At 40.9% G+C, this 26963-nt stretch overlaps 4 protein-coding genes across 4 annotated transcripts; all 4 read right to left on the reverse strand.

The window, feature by feature from the left end:
- Positions 1 to 1267: 1267 nt before the first annotated feature.
- On the reverse strand, positions 1268 to 2197 carry LOC143410255 (olfactory receptor 7A17-like). Its single transcript, XM_076871036.2, has one exon. The coding sequence runs from the start codon at positions 2195 to 2197 to the stop codon at positions 1268 to 1270; it is 930 nt and encodes a 309-aa protein (XP_076727151.2).
- Positions 2198 to 11367: 9170 nt separating this feature from the next.
- LOC143642123 (olfactory receptor 7A10-like) lies at positions 11368 to 12560 on the reverse strand. Its single transcript, XM_077110249.1, has 4 exons — positions 12546 to 12560; positions 12036 to 12255; positions 11860 to 11972; positions 11368 to 11748 (listed from the first exon to the last, which is right to left on the reverse strand). Exons 1-4 carry the CDS (start codon positions 12558 to 12560, stop codon positions 11368 to 11370), a joined length of 729 nt encoding a protein of 242 aa, XP_076966364.1.
- A 5444-nt stretch (positions 12561 to 18004) lies between these two features.
- LOC143410260 (olfactory receptor 7A10-like) lies at positions 18005 to 18934 on the reverse strand. Its single transcript, XM_076871050.2, has one exon. The coding sequence runs from the start codon at positions 18932 to 18934 to the stop codon at positions 18005 to 18007; it is 930 nt and encodes a 309-aa protein (XP_076727165.2).
- Positions 18935 to 24137: 5203 nt separating this feature from the next.
- On the reverse strand, positions 24138 to 25061 carry LOC143400189 (olfactory receptor 7A10-like). The gene has a single exon (XM_076857509.2). The coding sequence runs from the start codon at positions 25059 to 25061 to the stop codon at positions 24138 to 24140; it is 924 nt and encodes a 307-aa protein (XP_076713624.2).
- Positions 25062 to 26963: the final 1902 nt, after the last annotated feature.

The following is a 26963-nucleotide window of genomic DNA, read 5'->3' on the forward strand; positions in this document are numbered from 1 at the left end:
GAGTAGACACCTACTCACCATTGATAACACCAATAATGAGTGTTATCATTCTTGTACACTGTGCCTATGTCTCTGGGGGCCTTTCTAGCCCAACACTTTGGTAGGTGTCATGGACACCAAGCTGACATAGAAGCAGGACCCTGCCTATGACAGCAATGACGGAGGCAGGCATTGGAAGGATGTGTTCTCTTATTCTACGGCAAAGTGGGGTAAATATGGCTAACAATAATGCATAATATATCTCAAAATTCTTAGAAGAGAGGATTTTCAATGTTTTCAGTATAAAGAAATGATTGTTATTTAAAGTGATGAATATACTAACTATCTAGGGTTGCCCCTTGCCTCATGTACACATGAATCAAAACACATTATTTTTACGATAGATACACATAAAATGAGATTCACTGTGGTGTGTTCATACATGCACATAGTATAGTTTGCTCAATTTCATATTATATTAAGCTAATTTTTAAAACAACTATTAATAAATAAAGGAGAACAGGGGAGGAAAGGGAAAAGATTGGGGGCCAAAGTTGAGCAAATTATATTTCATATTTGTATGATTATGCTAAAATGATCCCTGATGTTATATATAACTGTAATGCACTAAAATTATAATGCACAAATATATAGCTCATAAGTATGTAGAAATATTGTTTCAATTGAAAAATTAAATAAATTAATCTCATAAACACAGTGACCAGTTCTTCAAAACACTACTATGCTAAAGTCTACATTATCAAGCAGAAGAGTCCAGGTCGTGATATCCAAAGGAATGAGAGATACAAAAGAGAAAAAAACTGACCTTTGATTTACCTCGATGACAAATTGCATTAATTGCATCAATATTCAACTCTACCTTTCTTCCCTGGGCACAGTAAAACTCATGAATATTTTAATAGTACAATGAAAGAAATATTATTCAATAAACTATGTCATGGAAGAATTGCTTATTCTTAAAAGATCCTTCATGGTCTGTGACATAAGTGGAAATTTACAAATTCTTCTGCTCCAATATTTGGAATAATTGTGGAGAATCAGAACAAAAAAAAAAAGCTAAAACCTGATGGATATCAGAACACAAAGCTTAATAAAGACATGTGGAAGTATAGACAGATGGAAATCGAGTTATGAGAACTCCAGGAAGCAAATGGAAGGAGAAAACTGCACATTCACAATCTCATCGAAGAACAACAACTTCTGGCTCTGGGCTTTGCTGCCTGCAGTCATGAGCATGTGCTTCTGAAGCCCTAGGGCAATGGATCTTTTACACTTTCCCTCCAAAGAGCCTTAACAGGGCCCTCTTTACATCTTTATTCCTCAGACTGTAGATGAAGGGGTTCAGCATGGGGGTGACCACCGTGTACATCACTGAGGCTGTTGCACTGGAGCGTGAGCTGTGGGATACGGCAGAACTGAGGTACACACCCAGGCCTGTGCAGTAAAATAAGGAGACCACGGAGAGGTGAGAGGCACAGGTGGAGAAGGCTTTGTACTTGCCCTGAGCTGAAGAGATTGCACGGATGGAGGAGACTATCTTGGAGTAGGAGTAAAGAATGCCAGCGAGGGGACAAGTAGCCAAGAGCACAAGTGCAAAATTCATCACTATGTCATTAAGAAGGTTGTCAAAACAGGCAAGTTGGACCACCTGGTTAAGTTCACAGAAAAAGTGGGGGATTTCGATGTCTCTGCAGAAGGACAGTCGCAACACCATTAAGCTTTGCAACAAGGCATGCAGGACACTCAGGATCCAGCACACCAGAACCAGCAAACCACAGAGCCTGGGATTCATGATGGCAGTGTAGTGCAGGGGGTGGCAGATGGCCACAAACCTGTCATAGGCCATCACAGCCAGGAGGAAGTTGTCCAACTCTACAAAAACCAAAAAAAAGTACATCTGCGTGATGCAGCCTGCATAGGTAATGGCCTTGCTGTGTGTCTGGATGTTCACCAGCATCTTGGGGACAGTGGTGGAGGTGAAGCAGATGTCCACAAAGGACAGGTTGGAGAGGAAGAAGTACATGGGCGTGTGCAGGTGGGAGTCTGAGATGATGGCCAGGATGATGAGCAGGTTCCCCAGCACAGTGACCAGGTACATGGAGAGGAACAGCCCAAAGATGAGGGGCTGCAGCTCTGGGTCCTCTGAAAATCCCAGAAGCAGGAATTCTGAGACCCTTGTATTGTTTCCTGGTTCCATCTGGTGGATGTGACTACCAAAAAGAGAAGAATAATATCACTCCTCATCACACATATGGACACTACTGATATGGCTGAAATGTTACAATTTGTATTTTCCAGTAAATAAATTAATTTCTGTTGTATCATGAATCTGGTCATTCTAGGGTATCCCTAGCCCCAATATTGTTATGAATTCCTGTCTCACTCTAAGCCTTTCCCCAAGAGTTCATGCATTGTACAGTTCTAATGAAAAATTACTTCTGACCATGGAGGAGCACATGCAGAGTGCTGGCCATGTTCCAGGCGCTGTCCAGGCCTCCACCACAAAATTTTCCCATCCCAATGATGGGCAAAGAATGTACACACATAGGCAAATCACAGTCTATTGCAGTTTTGTGCTAGCGATATATCACACGCATTGGCATGTGCGCCAACTCACTGAAGTATGCACATCAAACACATATGGTCCTCTGAATATTAATTGTAACTTAATAAAGCTGTTTTAAAATAAATAATCACATTACATGCCTGATGATGAAGCAGATATGATAAAAACAAAGGCAGGAAAATAGAGACAGCAGATAAGAGGTTGTATTTAAGTGTTGTATTTAAGTGTGTGTGTGTGTGTGTGTGTGTGTGTGTTGCTTGGGATTTTACAAAGCAAGAGCTCTAGGGCTCTAGCACTAGCTCACATCCCCAGCTCCTAGGACTGCTATTTACTGTAGGTGACCAGAAGCTCAATAGAGAGTGTGATGATTGAACAGAGTCCTCAGGGGATAGGGCAGGAGCCAGCAGGCAGCAGGCAATTTTACCTGGCAGAAGGAAGTGCCAGTGCAAAGGCCTGAGGGAGGAGTGTGTTTGGATGTCCAAGGGCGTCAGGGACCAGGGTGAAGAGGTAAATGAGAGAGAGGGAGAGTGATCAGAGATAGTGTCAGAAGATGCTGAAGAAGGAGGGGCCTCCCTCATGGAGCTGCATCTGCATGACACAGGGAGCCCTTCCTCCACACTGTACCCTCTTGCATATTATTAAATTCCTTCCCCAGGCACCTTTTTGAGTTGAAATGGAAATGCTACTTGCTACCCTTTAGTGTCCAGTTGATCTATGTTCTATGACCATCACCCTGAGCCCCAGTGCCCTTTCCTAAGGCTGGCACACATGCATACACACCACACTATCACCCCTGTGGCCTCTGACCTTCACACCACAGGGTTAGGCTCCTCGTGTATACAATTCAAGATCAAATTACCTTTCCCCTAATGTAGAAATGGCAGCCAGAACATCCATTTTTTAAAGCTTCTTATGGACAAATAAACACAGGGCAAGTACTGTTACGTTTTGCTAGATTACACCCTGCATTTAAAGAAACACACACACACAGGGAAAGATGTCAATAGACAGGAAAGTAGTGGGATGAAATGGACACGGGGTGGGAGGGGTGAGGTAATCAGCTCAGGGTCCCTGAGAGACCAACAGGAGGAAACTGCTCCCTTGGTTCCAGCAGCATTCCAGCCCGGTCTGTCTCCTGGGTGCCCAGCAAAATAAGAAAGGAGCAGAAATAAACACATCCAAAGTCAAAAATAGAGATGTCTTTATGGTTTCAAAGTGATAAAGAAATGATCCAAAGATAAAAGGACAAAGGGGAATAAATTAACAATTCAGAAAATGTTCTATAAAAGTACAACAGAATCTTGTCGTGGTGTTATATGATAGAGGACCTCTTGTTTTTCCTGTGCCTCTTCCAGGTCTCCTTGACCAGTTGGTTTTGATCTGATGGCTGAGGAGTCCTCTTCCTCATTTTTCTCATGTGACACCTTTTTTTTTTTGCGGGGGGGTGGATTTTAATTTTTTTTAACAAAGCCCACAGGTGCACTCTGGCCCTGGTTCTGCCCTTCAGCCAAGCAGCAGAGGTCTCCCCAGCCACTCTCCACAAACCCATGCACATACCATGTCAGTCCTGTCCTTTTGCTCCCTTCCCATGGCTGGGGCGTTGTGTTATGACACATTTATCTCTCTGTTCTCAGTCTATGACCTGATAAAACCGGATACAGGTGAGCAGAGACTTCATCTGCTCTGTTCACCTTTTATTTTCACAAAGGTAAAGAAGTCTATCTGCAATTACTAGAGAAAAATGTGACAGTAGTAAGTTAGGCAATTCAAAAAAATGCAAGGAGAATGCAACCAGGCTCCATAGAACTGCTTACAAACAGCTATGTTCAACAAATTGAACAGAGGCTCAAGAGCTAGCAAAATGAGGTGACAGTGTGGCTCAGTAGTAGAGCCCTTGCCAGCATGACCAAGGGTCCAGTTCCATCCCTTGCAATGCAAAAGCAAAACTAACCAAAACAAGACATAAGGCAGGAACAAGTCCAAGATATCAACATGAATTAATAATTAAATTGGCAAAAGATTTGGCATATCAGAATATAAATGTAATGTTCCTATAATATTCTGACAATAAATTCTTCGCTATCACTTGTTGAATGAATAAAGAATTGAGTCTGAGTGTATGTCAACATTTCAAATATGATAAAGTTTCATTTCAATTTAGTAGAAGATTAGACTGTGGATTAAATGTTCACATAAATGTCTGGAAGAAAATGAAGTTGGCCCCCTACCTCACATGTTAACAATAAGCAAACAGGTAAAGATGTGAGTTTAAAAACACACAATTGATTTTAGATGAACATCTAGAAATTATATTAATAATCTACAGTGAGCAAGAACCTAGTAAAGCAAGAAACTCAGATGTAAGAAGACAGATATGTACACTAAAAAAATTAAATGATTTTTATGGTCAAAAGTGTCACCTGAGAAGCTAATGGAGAAACAATAATTTGTAAAAATCACTCAAATACCAATACTGATAGAAAATGTGCAAAGGATTATAAAGGGAAGTCAAAATAGCAATGAAATATACAAACATATGCTCAAGGACAGTAATAGTTTAAGAAACATCAAGAAATATTTTTTTCCCAGCACCCAGCCTTAGCAAAAGTCCCTGAAGAGCTGTTCTATTGATTGTGGTTAGAATTTTTAAACAGAAATCTGAAGAAACCTAAAAATGCCAAAAGGACAGATCTTTAATTCAAGGTCTCTCGAGCTCCCCATTATAGACATAAGTGACAAGTGATTCTTTGAGGTGGAGTCTGTCCTGTGCATTGTGGGTTGGTGAGCAGTATCCCTGACCTCTCATGACTCCATTCCGACATAACAGCCAAAAATGTCTGCAAAACTTGCTCAGTGTCCCTTGGGGCACAGGGAGGGAGATGATTGCTTCTTTTGAGCAGCACTTGTTTGAACTTAATAGCTCCATATTTTTTGCAACATTGAAATAAAACTGAATTAATGAGAACAAATTTGAAAGTATGAACAGCACAGCCCCATTATGAAATATTGTGCATCCTTTGAAATGCATACAGTGCATTGAGTTAGTCATCTGCAGGAAGTCCACAGCAATTATAGAGTGAGAACAGAAGGGGGGACAACTAGAAAAGAATACTGCACCAAATGCAGAGAGCATTTATGATGTGCATGGGATTGTACTCACTCATTGGCATAAAAGTATATGAGCATGTGTGTATGCATAATATAGAAAGAAAAACTTTAAAATAGACTGAGAATTGGGCTGGGATTGTGACTGAGTGGTAGAGTGCTCACCTAGCATGGGCAGGACCCGGGTTTGATTCTCAGCACCACATAAAAATAAAGGCATTGTGTTGTGTCCATCTACAGAAAAAAGAGATTCTCTCTCTCTCTCTCTCTCTCTCTCTCTCTCTCTCTCTCTCAAAAAAAAATAGACTGAGAATTTACAGAAGAAAATGATAGCATTTAGTATAGTGTTTTTCTCCTTAAGGCATGAGTTCATGGATTTATTCTTGTCTAAAAAATTTATTTAATATCCTCACATCAATTTATTCATTAGGTTTTGGTTTTTGTTTTCTTTGGCAAGGTTGAGTATCAAGCCCAAGGCCTTGTGAATGCTAGGCAAGATCTCCACAACTTAGCTGCAACCTCAGCTCGATTTTCTAAACTGATACATAAGACCTGTACATGTTAATAGGGTACAGTGTGAGAATTCAGTGTATGTATTCAATATGCAATGCTCAAATCAGGATAGTGAGCATTTCCTTGTCCTTAAATATTTATCAATTTTTAGTGTTGAAAATCTTCTAATTTCTTCTTTCTAATTCTTTATAAGAATATAAAATTAAGCCTGTAATTCCATAAGTTTGAGAGGCTGAGGCAGGAGGATTGGGAATTCAAAGTCTGCCTCAGCAAAACCGAGGTGCTAAGCAACTTGGTGAAATCCTGTCTCTAAAAAAATGCAAAATAGGGCTGGGGATGTGGCTCAGTTGGCGAGTGTCCCTGAGTTCAATCCCTGGTACCCATTCCCCGCTTCAAAAAAAAATTTTATATATATATATATATATATATATATATATATATATATATATATAATTAAAAGCTGGTCTACTGTTTTGAAGTAATTTTATATTTTTCCTATGAATATAAAATCATGGCTATAAAAATACAGAATAAGATGAGCTGCAGTCATTGTCCTGTGAAGATTGGCATTTATGGCTCTTAAGTAAGTGTGTGTTTTTGTGCCCACCAACAACCTCCTCCTGACTCTCCTCCACACTTCCTCCCTTCGACTGAGCACACATTTTACTTTTCACTATTTAAGTTTTTAGTTTTCTCATTTTTATTTGTGTATATTCATTGTGCATATTAATGGGACTCATGTGACTTTTCAATACCAGCATAGAGCTCACACTGATTGAAACAAAACTGGATGAAAATCTAAATCATCTAAAAGAAAAGTTATGAAATATTAATGATTTAATAATATCCACCCAGGTTCTAATTCAGGAATAAACTGCCAAAAACTCATAAATATTAGAATTTGAAGGAAATCCTCTACAATGCACAGTGGTAACAATGTTGAAAGTCTGAATTGGTTTTATATAAAGGTAAGTGTATCCTAATACACACAATATAGATGGGAGGAGCTTTAATCAAATGGGAAGGAAGCTCCAATGCCTTCCCAGGGAGGCTGAAGCCAACGCCTCTCTGAGAAATGTACCTGATCACAAAAAGCTAAGGGTCACAATAAGCAGCAACAGAAATGTGAAAACAAGTTGGAAAATACACATAAAAACACGACCCATCAGCACTAGAGATGCACAAGAACTGTGAAGCAAGAACTCACAAGTAAAGAATACCAATTGCTGGGCTCTTTCAGAAATAAAGTGGGAACATGATCCAACTGAATGACTGGACTACACAAAGTTCATAAATTTTCACACATTCCTACAAATATCTCTAAACACACATGAAACAAACTAAAAGGCAAACAGGGAGTTTGGGGTGAGGGCACTCCAATACTTTGTAAGAATACACTGAAAAAAATGGGGAAAATGCCCTTGTGGTGTCTATGCAAGTGTCTCCAGGGAGACACTTTGCAATGCAGAGGTAACTGGCTACCAACCCACACAAATGTGCAGCCTCACAGATATTTCAAAGTAAGGCTCTTAGGCACATCTATACTCAGCTCTGACATATGCCTTTCCATGTGAACATCAAAGGAGGAAATAATGCTTTCAGAAGTGAGTTCATGAACTTCTGTTGTAAGATACTACTTGCAAGATCCTTAATATGGATCCTTGCCAACAATACACAAAGGTAATCAAATATTTCTCATCTTAAGCACACACACATTTTAAAAATGTCTTAAACTAACTTCTTCTCCCTTCACAATTAAAGCCTATTCCTCTACTCCCTTAATTGCAAAGATCCTTGGGTCTCTGTTCTTTCTCTGGGAGCTCTGGACGCCTCTGTATCATCTTCTCTTCAGCCTCTGTTAGCTCCATTTCATGGTCAGCAGTGAACCCTGCATTAACCAGTGCAATGTTCACTTCTCAGCTAAGTGTTATGATTCAACGCAGCCTGTGAATAAATCATCCATCAGTGCAGCATGTGGCCACAGCAGCCCTGCTGTGGGCTAGCTCAGCCTGGCTCTCCTCTGACCTCAGCTAAAGAGTCTGGGGTTCCATTCTCTCTGCTGCTCTCCTGCAGTGTCCACTGAGCTCTCAGACTCACCTGGAGACCAGCTCTGGGAGGAATGTCTCCCTGTGGAAGTGCAAGGTCCTTCCTGGGTGTACTTGATGGTGACTGAAGCTCTGTCCCCAGAAAACACAGCAGGAAGGAGTTGAGTGCTGGGCTCCTAGGCAGACTGAAGACCTCAAAGACACCTCCACGTGCTCCTGTCCAGCACAGGGCTGTGCACTGAGGGACCACATCAGAGCAGAGAGCCACAGCTCCCTATATCTGCTCATTAGCTCATTTTCCTCTTGTTCCCCTGAGGGACACTGGCCTGGAAAGACAGGAAATTCTTCCTGCTAATTCTCTGTTCCCAAGTGGTCAGTTTATAAGCAGGTTAACCTAGTTTTTATTGTTCCTCCAGGGAATCAACTGCCTTGCAGAGGTCCAGCCTCCAGGCACATCATCCTCCTGTGACCCAAAGTATTTTTTAAGCCTGACACCGATGAGCTCATCTTGAATGGTGCTCATGTGCTTAAAAGCATGAACCAGTGGTGGGAAAAAAAGCACCAGAAAACCAGAAACTGGTTGTGCCCTCTTTAACAAGGGAAAGCATTCTGTTCCTGTGGTATAAAGCCTTGGTCACTACGCTTCTTGCCCTCATGGTCCTTTCCCAGACTATCAGGAAATATAGAGTTCTGTAAAATCTTATTGTATTGCTTCTTTTTAGACATACGTGACAGTAGAATGTATTTTGGCATAATCCATACCTGCGGTATAACCTAATCTAATTAGGATCCTATTCTTGTGGTTGATGGTGAAGAGGGGAAGAAAGAAGTCCATTGGATTAGACAAAGGGAAGGAAGGGAAGGAAGGGAGAAGGAAATAGGAAGGACAGTAGAATTAATCAAACAAAGCTTTCCTGTCCTTGTATTTGAATACACAACCAGGGTAACTCCACATTATGTACAATCACAAGAATATGAAATTGATAGTTTTAACACATGTTAAAGGCTCCCATTCAGCGCCTCGTTTTGAAATATTTATTAAGAACAGATGCACTAAGTTCTTACTGTGCTCCATAATCTGAGATGAGCATCTGATAAGAATCGTGCATTTCACATTTAGTGAAGTCTGTTCCATGAAGTCTATTTTGGGTAGTGACACTACTGTGAACTCCATCTCCACTGCAGAAACTGGGCTGACAAATGCAGCTACATTTGGAGACATGGGACCTTCATTTGAATTCTGGCATGATGCTTCTGTTTCTCAAAACATGGGCCTCTTGATTTCAACTGCATATATGTTTCCCCTGGGGTTATTTGGCAATGACTGCAAGGTGGTAGTAAACACCCAGGATAGCTCCCAACACAAATAATCACCCTGCCCCCACGTGTCAGCAGTGAGAAGTTGCTCAAAACCAATTCAAGACCAACTTCACTATGTATAAGAATTAACAGAGATGTGATTTCCAGTGCAAATTTTTAAGTCGTAGGTCTCCTGGAACTCCCTATTATAACAAGGTCCAGAGTGGTCCTGGTTCTGAAGGTCCTGGTCCATGGACCTAACTTGGAATAGCAAGACTGAGATGCTCTGTGGAGTCTGGTGTAGATAGTTTCACGTCTTCTCCTCCCAAATTGTCTTTGTATGTTATTCTGAGTGGAAGTGCATCCACTCACTCTAGAGACTGTAATGACCCCTTTGTTCTGTTATTATTATATATTCTTTCGTATTAGTGGGGAGTGAAGCCAGAAGTGACCTACTGGTGGGCTACACAACTGGAACTTTTATCTGTTTGTTTATTTTGAGCCATGATCTCCCAAACTTGCCCAGCCTCAGCCTCCAAGTCAAAAGGATTAAAGGTACGCACCACAATTGCCAGACAATAATCCCATACAAGGGCTCTTGAGTGACAAGTAATGTAATTCTGACAAAGACATTTTAGTAGGCAGAACAATGATCTCCTAAAGATGTGCAGACACTAATAAAAAGAAACTGAATTAAAAAAATTCTTTTCCCTTTTTAATGACTTATTATTAGCACATTAGAGTGATGTATATACAGTGGTGCTCATTTTGACATACTCACGCACACAGAATATAATATGCTCCAACTCAGTCCCCAGGACTTCCCCTTTCCCTGCTCTCCTTCCTCCCTATTCCCCTTCCTGTATTCCACTGGTCTCTATCTATTTATTTATTGTGTTTTTAGTTGTCATCTTATACGTAAACATGAAGCTGGAACTCGCTGCAGTGTGTCCATTTGTGTACGTGACACACTTGTGTCTATTTCACTCTGCAGTCCCCCTTTCCCCATCCCTGCTCCCTCCACCTCCAGCTCCTTCCTTGACGCCACTGTTCTCCCTTTTAGTTTCATGAGATTCCCTTTCTATTCCTCATTTCTCTCTAGCTTCCACGTGGGAGAGAGAACTTTGACCCTTGATGCTCTGAGCCTGGCTTGTTTCATTTAGAACCATGTTCTCCAGGTCCATCCACTTAGCAGCAAAGTCCATGATTAAATTTCTCTTTATAGCTGAGTAAAACTCCATCATATGTATATACCATATTTTCTTTATCCATTTACTTTGAATTTTTAAAACCATAATGACTTTTAATAAATTACATTAGCGTAATAAATGAAAATGTTAAATAAAAGTAGTTAAAATGCTCACACACACAGGAACGATAATGCAAAACAGAGAAACTGTGGCCTAAGATTTTGCTCAAGTACAAATTGCAAAAATTGTTCTCAGGTTCCCAGTGCTGCTGTTTCCATGAACATAGTAAAAGACATAACGATTTTATCAATAAAACAGAAAAGAACCCAAATCAATAAAAGATATGTCAGGTGGGAAGAAATTATCTGTAAGAAACCTTGGGTCTCTGTGATGTAACGTTTCCTGTTTGGAAGAAAAGGTGAGCGGACAAAGTGCAAAACCTCTTGCCTTTCAGAGAAATAAGAAAGCTGGGTAAAGAGAGATGGTTACAGGGCACAGAGGTCAAAACTAGAATCATGTGACCTCCAGGAGGTAAACTGAATGAAAGGGCATCACTTTCACAATCAGATCAAAGATCTGCAACTCTGGCTCTGAGGCTTTGCTGCCTGCAGCCCTGGCATGTGCTCCCGAACCCCAGGACAAGAGTCTTTCATAATTTCCCTCCAGAGAGCCTTCTCAGGGCTCCCTTCACATCCTTATTCCTCAGGCTGTAGATGAAGGGGTTCAGCATCAGGGTGACCACGGTGTACATTACAGAGGCTGTTGCACTGGAGGGTAAGCTCTGGGTTGCAGCAGAATTGAAGTACACATCAAAGCCTGTGCCATAAAATAAGGAGACCACAGAGAGGTGAGATGCACAGGTGGAGAAGGCTTTGTACCTGCCCTGAGCTGATGAGTTTGCACAGATGGAGGACACGATCTTGGAGTAGGAGTAAAGGATGCCAGCCAGGGGGCCAACTCCCAGCAACACAGTTACAAGATACCTCATCAAATCATTAAGAAAGGTGTCAGAGCAGGCAAGTTGAACCACCTAGTTAAGTTCACCAGAAAAGTGGGGGATTTCTATGTTTATGCCGAAGGACAGCCTCAAGACCATTAAGCTCTGCAACAAGGCATGCAGGACACTCAGGATCCAGCACACCAGAACCAGCAAACCACAGAGCCTGGGATTCATGATGACAGTGTACTGCAGCGTGTGGCAGATGGCCACATACATGTCATAGGCTATCATAGCCAGGAGGAAGTTGTCCAGCTCTACAAAAATAAAGAAAAAAAAACACAACTGGGTGATGCCACCTGCTTAGGTAATGGTCTTGCTCTGCATCTGGATGTTCACCAGCATCTTGGGGACGGTGGTGGAGGTGAAGCAGATGTCCACAAAGGACAGGTTGGAGAGGAAGAAGTACATAGGCATGTGCAGGTGAGAGTCTGAGATGGTGGCCAGGATGATGAGCAGGTTCCCCAGCACAGTGACCAGGTACATGGAGAGGAACAGCCCAAAGATGAGGGGCTGCAGTTCTGGGTCCTCTGAAATTCCCTGGAGAGGAAATTGTGAAATTCTTATATTGTTTCCTGAGTCCATGGGAGATGTCACTACCAGAGAGAGAGAAAAAATGTGACTACTCTTCACACATATCGACACCACAGATATAGTTAAGTGTTACAATTTGTATTTTTCATTAAATAAATTAATTTCTGTTTGGATTCTGGGTCTGGTTATGCCAGGACATCCCTAATGCCATTGTTCTTTAGGAATTCTGTCTCACTCTAAGTCTTCTCCCCAAGAGCTCATGAAATGTGCACTTTTAAGGAGAGATAACTTCTCACCATGGAGGAGCACATGTCGAGTGCTGGCCACATTCCAGGCACTGTCCAGGCCTCAGCAACCAAAGCTCCTACATCCCAATGATGGGCAAAGAGCATATGTTTGATAGAAAAATCACAGATATAATTCCTCTTTAGGTAGAGCTTATGGCCTATATTTGCATATGCATATTTGCATTTCCATATCCATAACTCCTATTGTACACATTAAATACATATGGTCCTTTGAGTATTAATTATACCTCAACAAAGCTGTTCAAAAAAGAAATCAAGCTATATCAGTTGCAGGGGTCCAAGTAAATAAAAGAACACACACATGCGGAGAGTATACAGGAGGTGCTTTTTAAGAGAGAGAGAGAGAGAGAGAGAGAGAGAGAGAGAGAGAGTGTGTGTGTGTGTGAGAGAGAGAGAGAGAGAGAGAGAGAGAGGCTAGGTGGAACTCTGGGCCTTGTCTGTGCTCATAGGCACTCTACACTAACCAATACCCCAAGTCCCTGGGTATTCTATTTTTATGGTTTTCCAACAAAATAAAAAAGAAACTTCAAGAATCAAAAAGCATATTATACAGAATGTTGAAAATATAAACACGAAAAAATAATTAAATTGATCAAGATTTTGATACAACAGGTTATAACAGTTACTGTTCCCATACAACTGGCAGGTGATAAATGATCAGTTATCACTTGTTGAATGAACCAGAAATGAAGTCTACTGCATGTGAACACTTCAAATAACACAGTTATGACCTCTTCCTTTTTGAGAGCAAAAAGTCTCTCTGGACATTGCTCAATGTACCCTGGGTGCATCACTCAAAATTGAGAACAACTTTGAAATTAACAATAGAAAACTATTTTGCAGCACTGATGTAATAGTAAATCAATGATTAAACAAATAAGAAAAACCACCAAAGGAATGGGTAGCACAGCCCCATTGTGAAATATTGTGTATTTTTAAAAATATCTAAAGTGCATTATTTTAGTTGAATGGAAGAAACTCAGTAGGCACCTTTGAGAGAGAGGGAAAGAGGGGACAAGCTAGAAAAGACCCCAGCACTAAACAGAGGGCATGTGCAATGTTCATGGGAGCCTATTCCTGCATTTGTATGAAGGGTGTATGAGCTTGTCAGGATGCAGACTACAGGAAGCAAAGCTCAAAAGTAACTAAGGACTTCTAGAAATACAGAGTGACAGTGCTAGTAAGTTTGGTATAACATAGTTTTTTATTTAATGCAATGACTTTATGGATTTTATTTCTGTTGCCAATTTTTATTTAACATCTCACATTGATCATTTATTATAGTATTCTATTTTTTGTGAGGCCTCCTTTTTTGATTTTTTGTTTTTATTTGCATTCTGAGACTCAAACACAGGACCTTGCACATCATAACCAATGCTCTGACAGAGCTTCACCTAAACCTGTTTTTTTTTTTAACAGAAAAATAATAACTGTACATACAACAGGGGAAAGTGTGAAACTTCAATACATGTATGCAACATAGAATGCTCAAATCAGGATAATTAGCATTTCTGTCTCCTGAAACATTTGTCAATTCTTTGTGTTGGGAACTAACTTCATTTTTCTTATTTTTTATAAAATGTGTTTATAAATCTAGATCGTATTTTGAAGTAATTTTGAGTTTGTTTCTTATGATTATAAAATTTTGGACATAAAAATACATGAGAAATTGGCTTTGGAATGCAAACTTCCCATGGTGTGGAGCGACAACAGGGCCTCTCCCTCCTGTGACTGTGGACAGCTGCAGTTATCAGGCCTTTCTGGCTCCTCCCCTGGCCTTTCTTGCCTCTGCCGAGACCAGCCTACATTCTAATACACTAGTCTTAAATTTTCTACTATTCTATATTAAAAATGCCCCAGTACTTGTTGACAGGGTTCCATGTCACTTTTCAATACATTCATTCAGCATGAGGTGATTGAAACAAAACAGAATGAAAAATCTAAAACATCCAACAGAAAGATGTAAAATAGGAATTATGTAATCACATCAACATGGGCTACAAATTCAAGACTAATTTACCACACACCTGGAAATAATACAAAATGAAGGAAGTCCTATGAACTGCACATGGGTGAAAATATGAAAGTTTCAATATATCTCATACAAAAATATGTTCACTGCAATATACTAAGTAAAGAAAAAATGAGCTTGAATCAAGAGGGAAACAAGCATGTCTTTTAATGATGCCTAAAAAGACAAAACACACAGTAAACAATAACAGGATGAGAAAACAAGTTGGAAGGATGCATCAAAGGTGATGCAGCACTAGGAATGCAAGAGAACATCACTACCTTTTTTTATTTCAAGTAAGGATCCAAAAGTAAGCAATATTCAATTAGATACTCAATACTTTCACACACACACACAAAAAAAAAACCACAAGTGCAAATACAGCCAATGAATAGATTTGAATTTACAAAAGTCATAAGTTTGTAACATTCCCCAGAAAAATATTTCTACTTACATAAAAATAGGCTGTCTGTGAAAGAAAAACTCTAACAATCTCTTTTAAAGAAGGCATTGGAAAAGCGGGGGGTGGGTATAAAACCTCCCAGTATAAAATAGAGAAACTGACATAGACCCTGTGGAATAACAAGTAAAATGACCAAGAATTCACAGACATATGCAGGCATTGCAAAGTAAGGCTCTTAGGTACATCTCTAATCACTTGTTCAATTATGGTTTTTAATGGGACTATAGAAACAAAACATCAAAATATGTTTCACATAAACATTGTAGTAAGATAATTTTGGCAAGATCCTTACAGGAACTTGTCAACAGCATATAAATATAATCAGAATATCTCATCTTAAGTACACACACATCAAATACCCACTAACTCCACCAGAGTTCAAGCCTGTTGCCCTGCTCCCTTAATTACAAAGATCCTTGGGCCTCTGTTCTTTCTCTGGGAGCACTGAATGCCTCCCTCCCATCTTCTCTTCAGCCTCTGTTAGCTCTATTTCATGGTCAGCAGTGAACCCTGCATTAACCACTGCAATGTTCACTTCTCAGCTAAGTGTTACAAATCAACGCAGCCTTGTGAATAAATCATCAGTTGGACAGTAAGAAGCCACAGCAGCCCTGCTCTGGGATAGGTCAGCCTGGCTCTCCACTGACCTCAGCCAAAGAGTCATGGGTTCCATTCTCTCTGAGGCTCTCCTGAAGTGTCCACTGAGTTCACTGAGCTCTCAGACCCACCTGGAGACCAGCTCTGGGAGGAAGGTCTCCCTGTGGAAGTGCAAGGTCCTGCCGGGGTGGGCTTGATGGTGACTGAAGCTCTGTGCCCAGAAAACGCAGCAAGAAGGAGTCATGTGCCAGGTTCATAGGCAGACTGAAGTCCTCAAAGACACCTCCACGTCCTGTCCAGCGCAGGGCTGTGAACTGAGGGACCACAGCAGAGCAGAGAGCCACAGCTCCCTATATCTGCTCATTAGCTCATTTTCCTCTTGTTCCCCCGAGGGACTGTCCTGGAAAGACAGGAAATTCTTCCTGCTGATTCTCTGTTCCCAGGAGACCCATTTATAACCCAGAGAGCCCAGTTTTTGCTGTTCCTCCATGGATCTTCCTGCCTTCCACAGGTCTAGTCTCCTGGTACCTCATCCGTCCTTTGACTGAAAGTGCTTTCTAAGTCTCACACAGATGAGCTTGTCTTGATTAGAGCTCATGTGTCTTCGAATCATGAACCTGTGGTGGACAACAAGAGCCAGACCTCCCAGAAAATAGTCATGCCCTCTTTAACAACAGTCAGAGTTGTGTTCCTATGGTCTAAAGCTTTAGGCATTACAATTCTTGCCTTCAGGTCCGATTACATATTATCATTAAATCATAGTTTTAACACCAGTTAAGAGCTCCCTTTCAGTCCTTCACCTAAAAGTGTTAACTGAGATGTAATTTGTTCTCTTATGGAATCATAACTTGAGCTTAATACTTGATAGGAAATGGGCAACTTCACTTTATTGAAGCTTGTTCTATGGAATCTCTTCTATGTATAGATACTATTATGACCTTCATCTACACTCAGAAAATGGGCTGAAAAATGTTATATATTGAGCAGGGATGGGACCTTCATCTGAATTCTGGCATGATGCTTCCACTTCTCAAAATCTGAGCTTATGGTTTTCAACTAGAGATATTTTTTTCCCTGGAAATATTTAACAATGTCTGAACAGTGGTACTTACCATTCACCCAGAGCAGCTCCCAACACAAATAATCACCCTGCCCCTCAATGTCAACTGTGAAGAGGCAATCAAAACCAATTATATACCACTTTCATTATGCAGAAGAATTACTAGGGATGCAAGTTTAGATGCCAATTCTGAGACCACAGGTGTACTGTGGTTGCAGGAACTCTCCATTCTAACATGAGCAGGGTGGTCCTGGTACTCTGTGGTCCTGTCTTTGAGTAGCAAGGGCTATGATGCTGTGTGATAATCTGGTGTAGGTAATTTTCAGTCTTTTCCTCCCAAAATATTTTTGTATGTCATTATTTTTGTGCATTATTTTTGAATAGAAGTATGCTCGCTCACTCTAGAGGATGTATTGATTTCTGTGTATTTTTGTTGTTGTTATTATTATTCATGGTACTGGGAATTGAACCAAGAAGTAGCCTACCCCCAGGCTATATGCCCTGACTCTTATTTATTTATTTATTTAGCCTGGGTCTCCTTAACTTGCCCAGGCTGGCATCACAATGATGATCCATCAGTTTTAGCATCCAAACTCTTGGTTTAAAGGTGTGCTCCATCATGTCCAGCCAACAATTCTATACAGGGACTCTTGAGAGACAACTAATAACATTCTAAAAAATAACCTACAGTAGGCAGAATAATGATCTCCCACAGATGTTTTCATCCTAATCCATAGAACTTTTGAATAAAATGGCTTAATTTTTAAATTAATTTTTAGTCCCCAATAATCTGTCACAAGCAATACCACTATACTAAAGTCCAAATTATCTAGAGGAGTGGTTGAAGCATTGACACACACAGGATTGATCATGCAAAGGAGAAACACTTCAATGCCACATTTCTCTTTACTACAAATTGCAAAATCTGCCTCAGGTATATAGGGCTGTTTCTCCACAGACAGAGCAACACAAATGAATGTTTTTCAGTAAAAGAGAAGAAATATTAATCAATACACAATATTTCAAGAGAGAAGAAATGATGTAAGAAATCCTTCCTGTCCCATAACTTCAATATTTCTTGTCCAACATTTGGAAGAATTGAGAAAATCAGATGAAGTGAAAAACTATTGAATATCAGAGAAACCAGGAAGCGGAATAAAGGGAGTTGTTAAATGGTAGAGGTTGAAATCAGAGCGATAAAACTGCAGGAAATAAACAGAAAGTAGAAGCTTTACATTCCCAGTCTCATCAGAAACCCCAACTCTGGCTCCAAGGCTTTGCGGCCTGCAGTCCTGAGCATGGGCTTCTGAACCCTCCTACAGTTTCCCTCCAAAGAGTCTTCTCAGGGCTCCCTTCACATCCTCATTCCTCAGACTGTAGATGAAGGGGTTCAGCATGGGGGTGACCACGGTGTACATTACAGAGGCTGTTGCACTGGAGGGTGAGCTCTGGGCTGCAGCAGAACTAAAGTACACACCCAGGCCTGTGCCATAAAATAAGAAGACCACGGAGAGGTGAGACGCACAGGTGGAGAAGGCTTTGTACCTGCCCTGAGCTGAAGAGATTGCACGGATGGAGGACACGATCTTGGAGTAGGAGTAAACGATGCTAGTGATGGGGGCACCTCCCAGCAACACAGTTACAAGATACATCACAGCATCATTCAGAAAGGTGTCAGAACAGGCAAGTCGGATCACCTGGTTGAGTTCACAGAAAAAGTGGGGGATTTCTACGTGTTTGCAGAAGGAAAGTCGCAACACCATTAAGCTTTGTAACAGGGCATGCAGGACACTCAGGATCCAGCACACCAGAACCAGCAAACCACAGAGCCTGGAATTCATGATGACAGTGTAGTGCAGTGGGTGGCAGATGGCCACATACCTATCATAGGCCATCACAGTCAGGAGGAAGTTGTCCACCTCTAGGAAAACCATGAAAAAGAACATCTGTGTGATGCAGCCTGCATAGGTAATGGCCTTGCTCTGTGTCTGGATGTTCACCAGCATCTTGGGGATGGTGGTGGAGGTGAAGCACATGTCCACAAAGGACAGGTTGGAGAGGAAGAAGTACATGGGCGTGTGCAGGTGGGAGTCTGAGATGGTGGCCAGGATGATGAGCAGGTTCCCCAGCACAGTGACCAGGTACACGGAGAAGAACAGCCCAAAGATGAGGGGCTGCAGTTCTGGGTCCTCTGAAAATCCCAGCAAATGAAATTCTGATACTCTTGTATTATTCCCTGGTTCCATGTGGTAGATATAACTACCAAGAAAAAAAATAACATGACTTCTTTTCACACATATAGATACCACTGATTTGGTTGAATGGGACTATTTAGCCACACATGATGGAAAATACCTATAATCTCATGGGCTCCAGAGGCTGAAGCTAAAGGATTACAAGCTCAAGGCCAGCCTCACCAATTTATTAAGGCCCTAAGCAATTTAGCAAGATCCTGTCTCAAAATAAAAGGACTGCCCTGGTGCAGTGGTAAAGTATCCTTGGGCTCAAATCCCAGTACCAAAAAACAAAAACAAAACCAGAAATGGGAGAATTTATATTTTCCAGCCAAGAAATTCATTTATGTTTTATTTCAGGGTCTGTCACCCTAGGGCATCCCTAGTGCCATTACTGAGTAGGAATTTCTGTCTAACTCTAAGCGTTTATCCGTAGCTCATTCATTGTACACTTTTAATAAGAAATTACTTCTTACCATGGAGGAACACATGCAGAGTTCTGGACACGTTGCAGACGCTGTCCAGGCCTCCACAACCAAAGCTCCTATATCCCAATGATGGACAGAGCACATCCACACAGAGGCAAATCACAGTCTATTGCATTTTGGTGCTAATCGTATATCACAAGTATTGGCAATTGTGCTCCCTCACTGAATTATACACATCAACTCCTTGTGGTCCTTTAAATATTTACAACTCAATAAAACTGTTTTAAACAGAAATAATCACATAGCATGACTGAGGGTGAAGCAACTATGAGAAAAACAAAATCAGGTATAATGGAGAGGTTGTGTGTGTGTGTGTATGTGTGTGTGTGTGTATGTGAGTGTGTGTGTGTGTGTGTGTGTGTGTGTGTGTGTGTGTTGTGTGAACTCTTGGCCTTCTCTGTGTTTGCAAGTGCTCTCCACTAACCAAAATCCTGAGCCACTGGGGCTGCTGTTTTTTTGGTTTTCCAAACAAAAAGAAGCTGAAAAAGAACTGAAAGAACTGAAAAAAGATGATATACAGCAAGCTTAAAATATCAGTATGAAATAAGAATCAAATTGACAAAGACTTTGTCACACTAGGATATAGCAGATAATGTTCCTACGCCATTGTGACAGGTGATAAGTGCTCAACTATTTCTTAAGAATGAATTGAGAGTGAAGTCTAGAGCATGTGGACATTTCATATAACACAGTTAAATAGCCACCTGATAGGAAAATGCTAGATGGTAGGATAAAACCTTATAAAACAGCCATCTGTGTCAGAGAAGATGAAGTTAATCTCTAGCTCACACATTTACCAAAAATCAGATTAAAGAAACCTCAGTGTAAAAATGAAAAAATAAAAGTTGAGTATGTACATCTAGACATTATATATAAAATTTAAGGCAAGACACTCAGGTATAAGAAGACAAACACATATCAAAACATACAATTTGAAACTGTTTAATAGTCAAAAAATTACCCCAATAGTCAGTGGACATAAAAATGTATGAGAAATGGCTTCAGACTACCAACTTTCCACTGTGCTGGGACAGGGGGGCACTTCCTCCTGTGACTATGGACAGCTGCAGTTATCAGGACTCTCTGGCTAATCCCCTGGCCTTTCCTACCTCTGCTGACCACCAGCCTTCATTCTACTATACTGAGTGTTAAATTTTCTCTTATTTATTATTCTGTACATGTTGATGGGGTTCCGTGTCACTTCTTAATACATTCATTCAGCGTGCACTATTTGAAACAAAATAGAATAAAAAATCTAAAACATCCAAAGGAAAGATGTAAAATAGGAATTTTTTAATGATATCAACATGGGTTATGAATATTCAAGAATACACTGCCAAAACCCAGAAATAATAAAAAATGAAGGAAGTCATATAAACTGCACATGGGTGAAAATATATAAAGTTTGAATAATCTCTCATTAAAAAATAATGTACATTAGAATATGATAAATAATGACAAAATGTGCTTGGATCCAGTGGGAAATAAACATGAATGTTTTTTCAATGATGCCTAAAGGTGATGCCTTTCTAAGCAATGAATCTGATCAGAAAACAACAAAAGACACAGTAAGCAATACAGAGATACGAAAACAAGTTGGAAATGTTATGCAATGTGACATAGCACTAGGGGTGCACAAGATGTTCACTACCATTTTTATCTAAAGCAAAACCAGAAAAAGAAAGAGTATTCATCACTCATAGTTTCAGAAAAGGCAAATACAATTACTAGATAGACTAGAATTTAAATTAGTTAAATATTTTCACACTTTCCCAACTAAAATATCTCTATATGCATTAAAATAGGCAGTCTGTAGAAGAAAAGAATTCAAATAATCTCTTTAAAAGGCTATCTTGGAAAGCAGAGGGGTGGGGGACTGCTGCCAAATACACCATAGAGAAACCGACACAGCCCTTTGCAACACACCAGGAAATAGCTAACACACCACAGGGATATTCAGCCTCATAGGTTTCAAATCATTCCACAGTAAAGCTATAGGCATATCTCTATTTGCCTATCAATTATGTTTTTTAATGTTACTATAGAGAAAACAGTACTTTAAAATCTGTGCTCCATGAATTTTTGTAGTGAGATAATTTTTGCAAGATCCTTAACCAGGATTTTTGTATATAATAAATAGTCAATCAATTATTTCTCATCTTAAGCACACACATATTTTAAAACTGCCCTAACATAACTTCTTGTCCCTCCACCCTTAATCCCTATTCCTCTGCTCCCTTAATTCCCAAGATCCCTGGACTCCTGTTCTTTCTCTGGAAGTTCTGGATGCCTCCCTCCCATCTTCTCTTCAGCCTCTGTTAGCACCATTTCATGGTCATCAGTGAACCCTGCATTAACCAGTGCAATGACCATTTCTCAAATAACTGTTTTGAATCAATGCAGCCTGTGATATCAGGACAGTAGGTGGCCATAGCAGCCCTGCTCTGGGCTAGGTAGGCCTGGGTCTCCACTGACCTCAGCTAAAGAGTCTCGGGTTCCATTCTCTCTGCTGCTCTCCTGCAGTGTCCACTGAGCTCTCAGACTCACCTGGAGACCAACTCTGGGAGGAAGGTCCCCCTGTGGATGTGCAAGGACCTGCCTGGGTGGGCTTGATGGTGACTGAAGCTCTGACCCTGGATAACACAGCAGGAAGGAGTCCAGTGCTGGGCTCCTGGGCACCCAGACCTGAGACCTCAAAGGACATCACCACATCCTGTCCAGCACAGGGCTGTGCACTGAGGACCATGTCAGAGCAGAGAGCCACAGCTCCCTATATCTGCTCATTAGCTCATTTCTCTCTTGTTCCCACGAGGGACACTGGCCTGGAAAGACAGGAAATTCTTCCTGTGGATTCTCTGTTCCCAGGAGACCCATTTATAACCCAGGGAACCTAGTTTTTATTGCTCCTCCATGGACCCACCTGCCTTCCAGAGGTCCAGCTTCCTGGCATTTCATCCCTCCTGTGACCCAGTCTGACACTGATGAGCTCATCTTTGTTGGAGCTCAGGTGTCTTCAAATCATAAACCTGTGGTGTGAAAAAAGTACCAGAAAATAGTCATGCCATCTTAACAAGGTTAAGAATTGTGTTCCGGTGGCAAAAAGCCTTGGTCATTACACTTCTTGCCTTCACAACCAAAACACTATCAGGAAATTTGTAGTTTTAACAGAAGTGAAGAGCTCCCATTCAGCCTCTCATTTTGAAATATTTATCAAGATGAGGTGGTTAGTTTGTTTTTATGCACCCTAGCCTAATGCCAACACCTGATAGGAACTGGGCAGTATCACTTTTACTGAAATCTATTCTATGAAGTCTGTTTTATGTGTTAGTACAATTATGAACTACATCTCCACTGCAGAAACAGGGCTGACAAATGTTAGACACCAGGTAGGGACTGGCCAGACAAGGTGGCACACACCTGTCATCCAAGCCACTCCAGAGACCCATTTAGAACAATTATAATTTCTAGGCCAGCCTCAGGAACTTAGTGACACACTCTGTCTCAAAATAAATATTTTTTATAAAGTACAAATGGGACCTTAATTTGAAGTGAATCCAGAGGTTGTCTAATACTGGGATCCATAACCTGACCTTTTATTATTATTTTTTTTTGAGCCAATATCTTGGTAACATTCCCAGCCTCAAAGTAGCCAGCCTGTCTTCAAACTTGGATTCAAGTAGCTGGGATTAAAGGTGTGCACCCCCTATCCTGGTGAATACTCTACTCCAGGGATATGAATGACAACTCATATAATTCTATAAAAAGGCATTTGGTAGGCAGCATAAGGATCTCTAGAAGAAGTCTAGATCCTACTTCATAGAGCTTTTGAATATGTTGGCGTAAAAACAATTTTTCCAAAACCCCAATAAAGTACACTCACATATTAAGTAGAAATTATCAAGAACAGCATTTTTCTTTTTCAAATTTTTTATTACTGCTTAAAGTTGTAGATAATACATGGGTTCATTCTGACAAGTCACACATGCAAGCAAGATAATTTGCTCCACTTTGGTCCCTGGTTCTTTTCTTTTCCATTCTTCTCTTCCCTCTATCTCTTCCCTTTCCTCTATTCTACTAGTCTTCCTTCTAATATTTACAATTTTTAATTATTGCTTTATAAACGTACATAAAGGTGAAACTCACAGTGGTATATTTATGTGACATAGTATAAATTCATCGATTTCCTTCCACCATTTCTCCCTTTTCAAGTACCAATATACAAACAAATGATAATGCAAAACTGTGACCTTGGATGACTTTCTATTACAAGTTGCAAGAATTGCCTTAGTTCTGAAGGATAGATTTTAAACAGAGAGAAAATTATGCTTTCATAAAGGGAAAGAAACATGATTAATTAACACATTATATGTCATGTAGTAACATGTTAATTAGAAGAATTTTTGCCAATACATGAGAGAAATGGTAATTTTAAAATATTTCTGGTCTGATATTCAGAATAACTTTTGGAATAAATTTAGAAAATCAGGACAACAAAGCAAAAAATTGTTGGATTTCAGAGAGTTCAGGAAGCTTAATAAAGTGAGTTGGACATAATTGTATAGAGAGGTTGAATTTAGAGTCATGAAAACTTCAGAAAATAGAATGCAGACATGATGACCATTTCACATTCACAATAAACAAAAAATCCAACTTCTGGCTCTAAGACTTTGCTCCTGCAATCAAAGTCAGGTACTAGTGAAGCCCCAGGGCAAGAGGCCCTTCTATAGTTACCCTCCAAAAAGACTTTTCAGAGATTGTTTTATGTCCTTGTTCCTCAGACTGTAGATGAAGGGGTTCAGCATGGGGGTGACCACGGTGTACATCACTGAGGCTGTTGCACTGGAGGGTGAGCTCTGGGCTGCAGCAGAACTCAGGTACACACCAAAGCCTGTGCCATAAAATAAGGAGACCACGGAGAGGTGAGACGCACAGGTGGAGAAGGCTTTATACTTGCCTTGAGCTGATGAGATTGCACGGATGGAGGAAGCTATCTTAGCATAAGAGTAAAGGATGCCAATGAGGGCAATAGAAGCCAACAACAGGGCAATAAAATACATCAACATATTATTAAGGAAGATGTCAGAACAGGCAAGTTGGATCACCTGGTTGAGTTCACAGAAAAAGTGGGGGATTTCTAAATGTGGGCTGAAAGATAGTCGTAACACCACTAAGCTTTGTAACAGGGCATGCAGGACACTCAGGATCCAGCACACTAAAACCAGCAAACCACAGAGTCTGGGATTCATGATGACAGTGTATTGCAGGGGGTGGCAGATGGCTACAAACCGGTCATAGGCCATCACAGCCAGGAGGAAGTTGTCCAACTCTCCAAAAACTAAGAAAAGGCACATCTGGGTGATGCAGCCTGCATAGGTGATGGCCTTGCTCTGTGTCTGGATGTTCACCAACATCTTGGGGACAGTGGTGGAGGTGAAGCAGATGTCCACAAAGGACAGGTTGGAGAGGAAGAAGTACATGGGCGTGTGCAGGTGGGGGTTTGAGATGGTGGCCAGGATGATGAGCAGGTTCCCCAGCACAGTGACCAGGTACATGGACAGGAACAGCCCAAAGATGAGGGGCTGCAGTTCTGAGTCCTCTGAAAATCCCAGAAGAAGGAATTCTGAGACCCTTGTATTGTTTCCTGATTCCATGGAGTGGATATAACTACCAGAAAGAGAAAAATAACATGACTTCTGGTCACACAGATGAGCAGCACTGATATGTCTAATATGTTAGTTTATATTTCCTGTCAAGCTGGATTTCTACACTTTGTTTATGCATCTGTCCTCTTAGGACATTCCTCGAGCCGTTAGTGCTGAGGAACTGCTGTCCCGCTCTGATCCTTTTCTCCAGAGGGTCACTTATCCTGCAGTGATAATGATAAATTATATCTTAACATTGACGAAGTTTAAATGGAATGCTAACCACGTCCTAGGAACTGTCAGTACTCGAATAACAAAAGCTCCTACATCCCAATAATGGGCAAAGATTATATGCAGATAAGTAAATCGTAATCTATTGCCTTTTTGTGCATATTCTTGCCCATGTTAACTTGTTACCTTTGTTCTCCGGATTGTACACATTAATCACAAGTGGTTCTTTGAGTATTAATTATGCCTCAAGAAAGCTGTTTAAAAAAGAATCTTATAGCATGTCTGATGGTGAAGGAGCATGAAGGACACGAAGCAGATATGAAGGAGAGAGCAGGGCTGGGGATGAAACCCAGGGCTTCCTGTGTGCTGAGCAGGTGCTCTACCACAGACCTGCACCCCCAAGACCTAGTGCCGGTATTTTTAAGGATGTTCAGGCAAGATCTGCAGAGAATGTAACACTGGAACAAAGACCTCAAGAGGGTGGTGCAAGAGGCAGGAGGTCATCGGCTGAGGTTTAGCAGAGAGAATAGTCAGTGCAAAGGGCCTGAGACAGGAACTTATTTCAGGTGTTCAAGGGCCTCAAAGACCCACTCTGAAGAGGCCAATAAAAAAGAGGTGTGTACATGTAAGGTTTTTCATACCTAAGTGTCTTTATATAAATAGTTTTATAATCAGCTACCTGATGATAAAAATAATATTGCTCATTTACATTTTTATAATACATTTTATATGTGTTATTTAAAAAAAAAAAAAAAGGTATAATGACAAGGTATGGTGTCACAAGACACTGAGGAATGAGGTGGTCTCTCTGCTGGGGTTGAAACTGCCAGACACCAAGTGACCTTCATCCCCATTATGTAAACTGTTAATTTTGTTGAAAGGCAGCCTGGGAAATGAAACGGACAGGCCACTTACGCCACCAATGGTCACATCATAGGAATTACCTTGGAATAGGAGTCCAGTGCCCTGCCCCGAGGATGATGCACGTGCACACACACACACACACACACACACACACACACACCACGACACTGCTGTGGCCTCTGACCTCACCACTCTGTTAGGCTCCTAGTGTATACAGTGCAAGCTGGCCAGATCAGATTAACTGTTCCCTGATGCAGAAATGGCAGCCAGGACGTCCTTCCTGTAAACCTCCTGTTGAGAAGTAGACATGGAGAAATTACTGTTACAGCTTGGTAGATTACGTTCTGCATTTTAAGAACATGAGGGAGGTGGTGGGAGGGAGACAGAGAGACCAACAAATACAGCGAAGAATAGAGACACGAAGTGGGCATTGGTGGCTGGGGAACAAGGCAATGACCTCAGAAGGCCCCTGAGAGACTGAAAGGAAGAACATGCTCCTTGATTCTGGCTCCAGCCCAGGGCCCAGCCCCTGCAGGTCCTGCAAAAATAAGAAAAGAGAAAGAAATGTATCCAATGTCAAAAGTAGTGATGTATTTATGGGTTCAATACCTTATAGAAATATGACCCCACAACAAAAATGACCAAAGGTGACAAGTTAACAATGCCTCAAAGGATACAGGCAAGGGACCACAAGTTTACCATAGTATGCATGGAACTGAAGAATCTGGTTTTCCTGCACGTGTCCCCTATTTGACTGATTGGTTTGGAAATAGCCCAAATGGGCGAGCTGGGCCCATTTCTCGCTTTGCTCATGTG

The sequence above is a fragment of the Callospermophilus lateralis genome, chromosome 1, assembly GCF_048772815.1.
Source record: "Callospermophilus lateralis isolate mCalLat2 chromosome 1, mCalLat2.hap1, whole genome shotgun sequence".
Lineage (NCBI taxonomy): Eukaryota > Metazoa > Chordata > Mammalia > Rodentia > Sciuridae > Callospermophilus > Callospermophilus lateralis.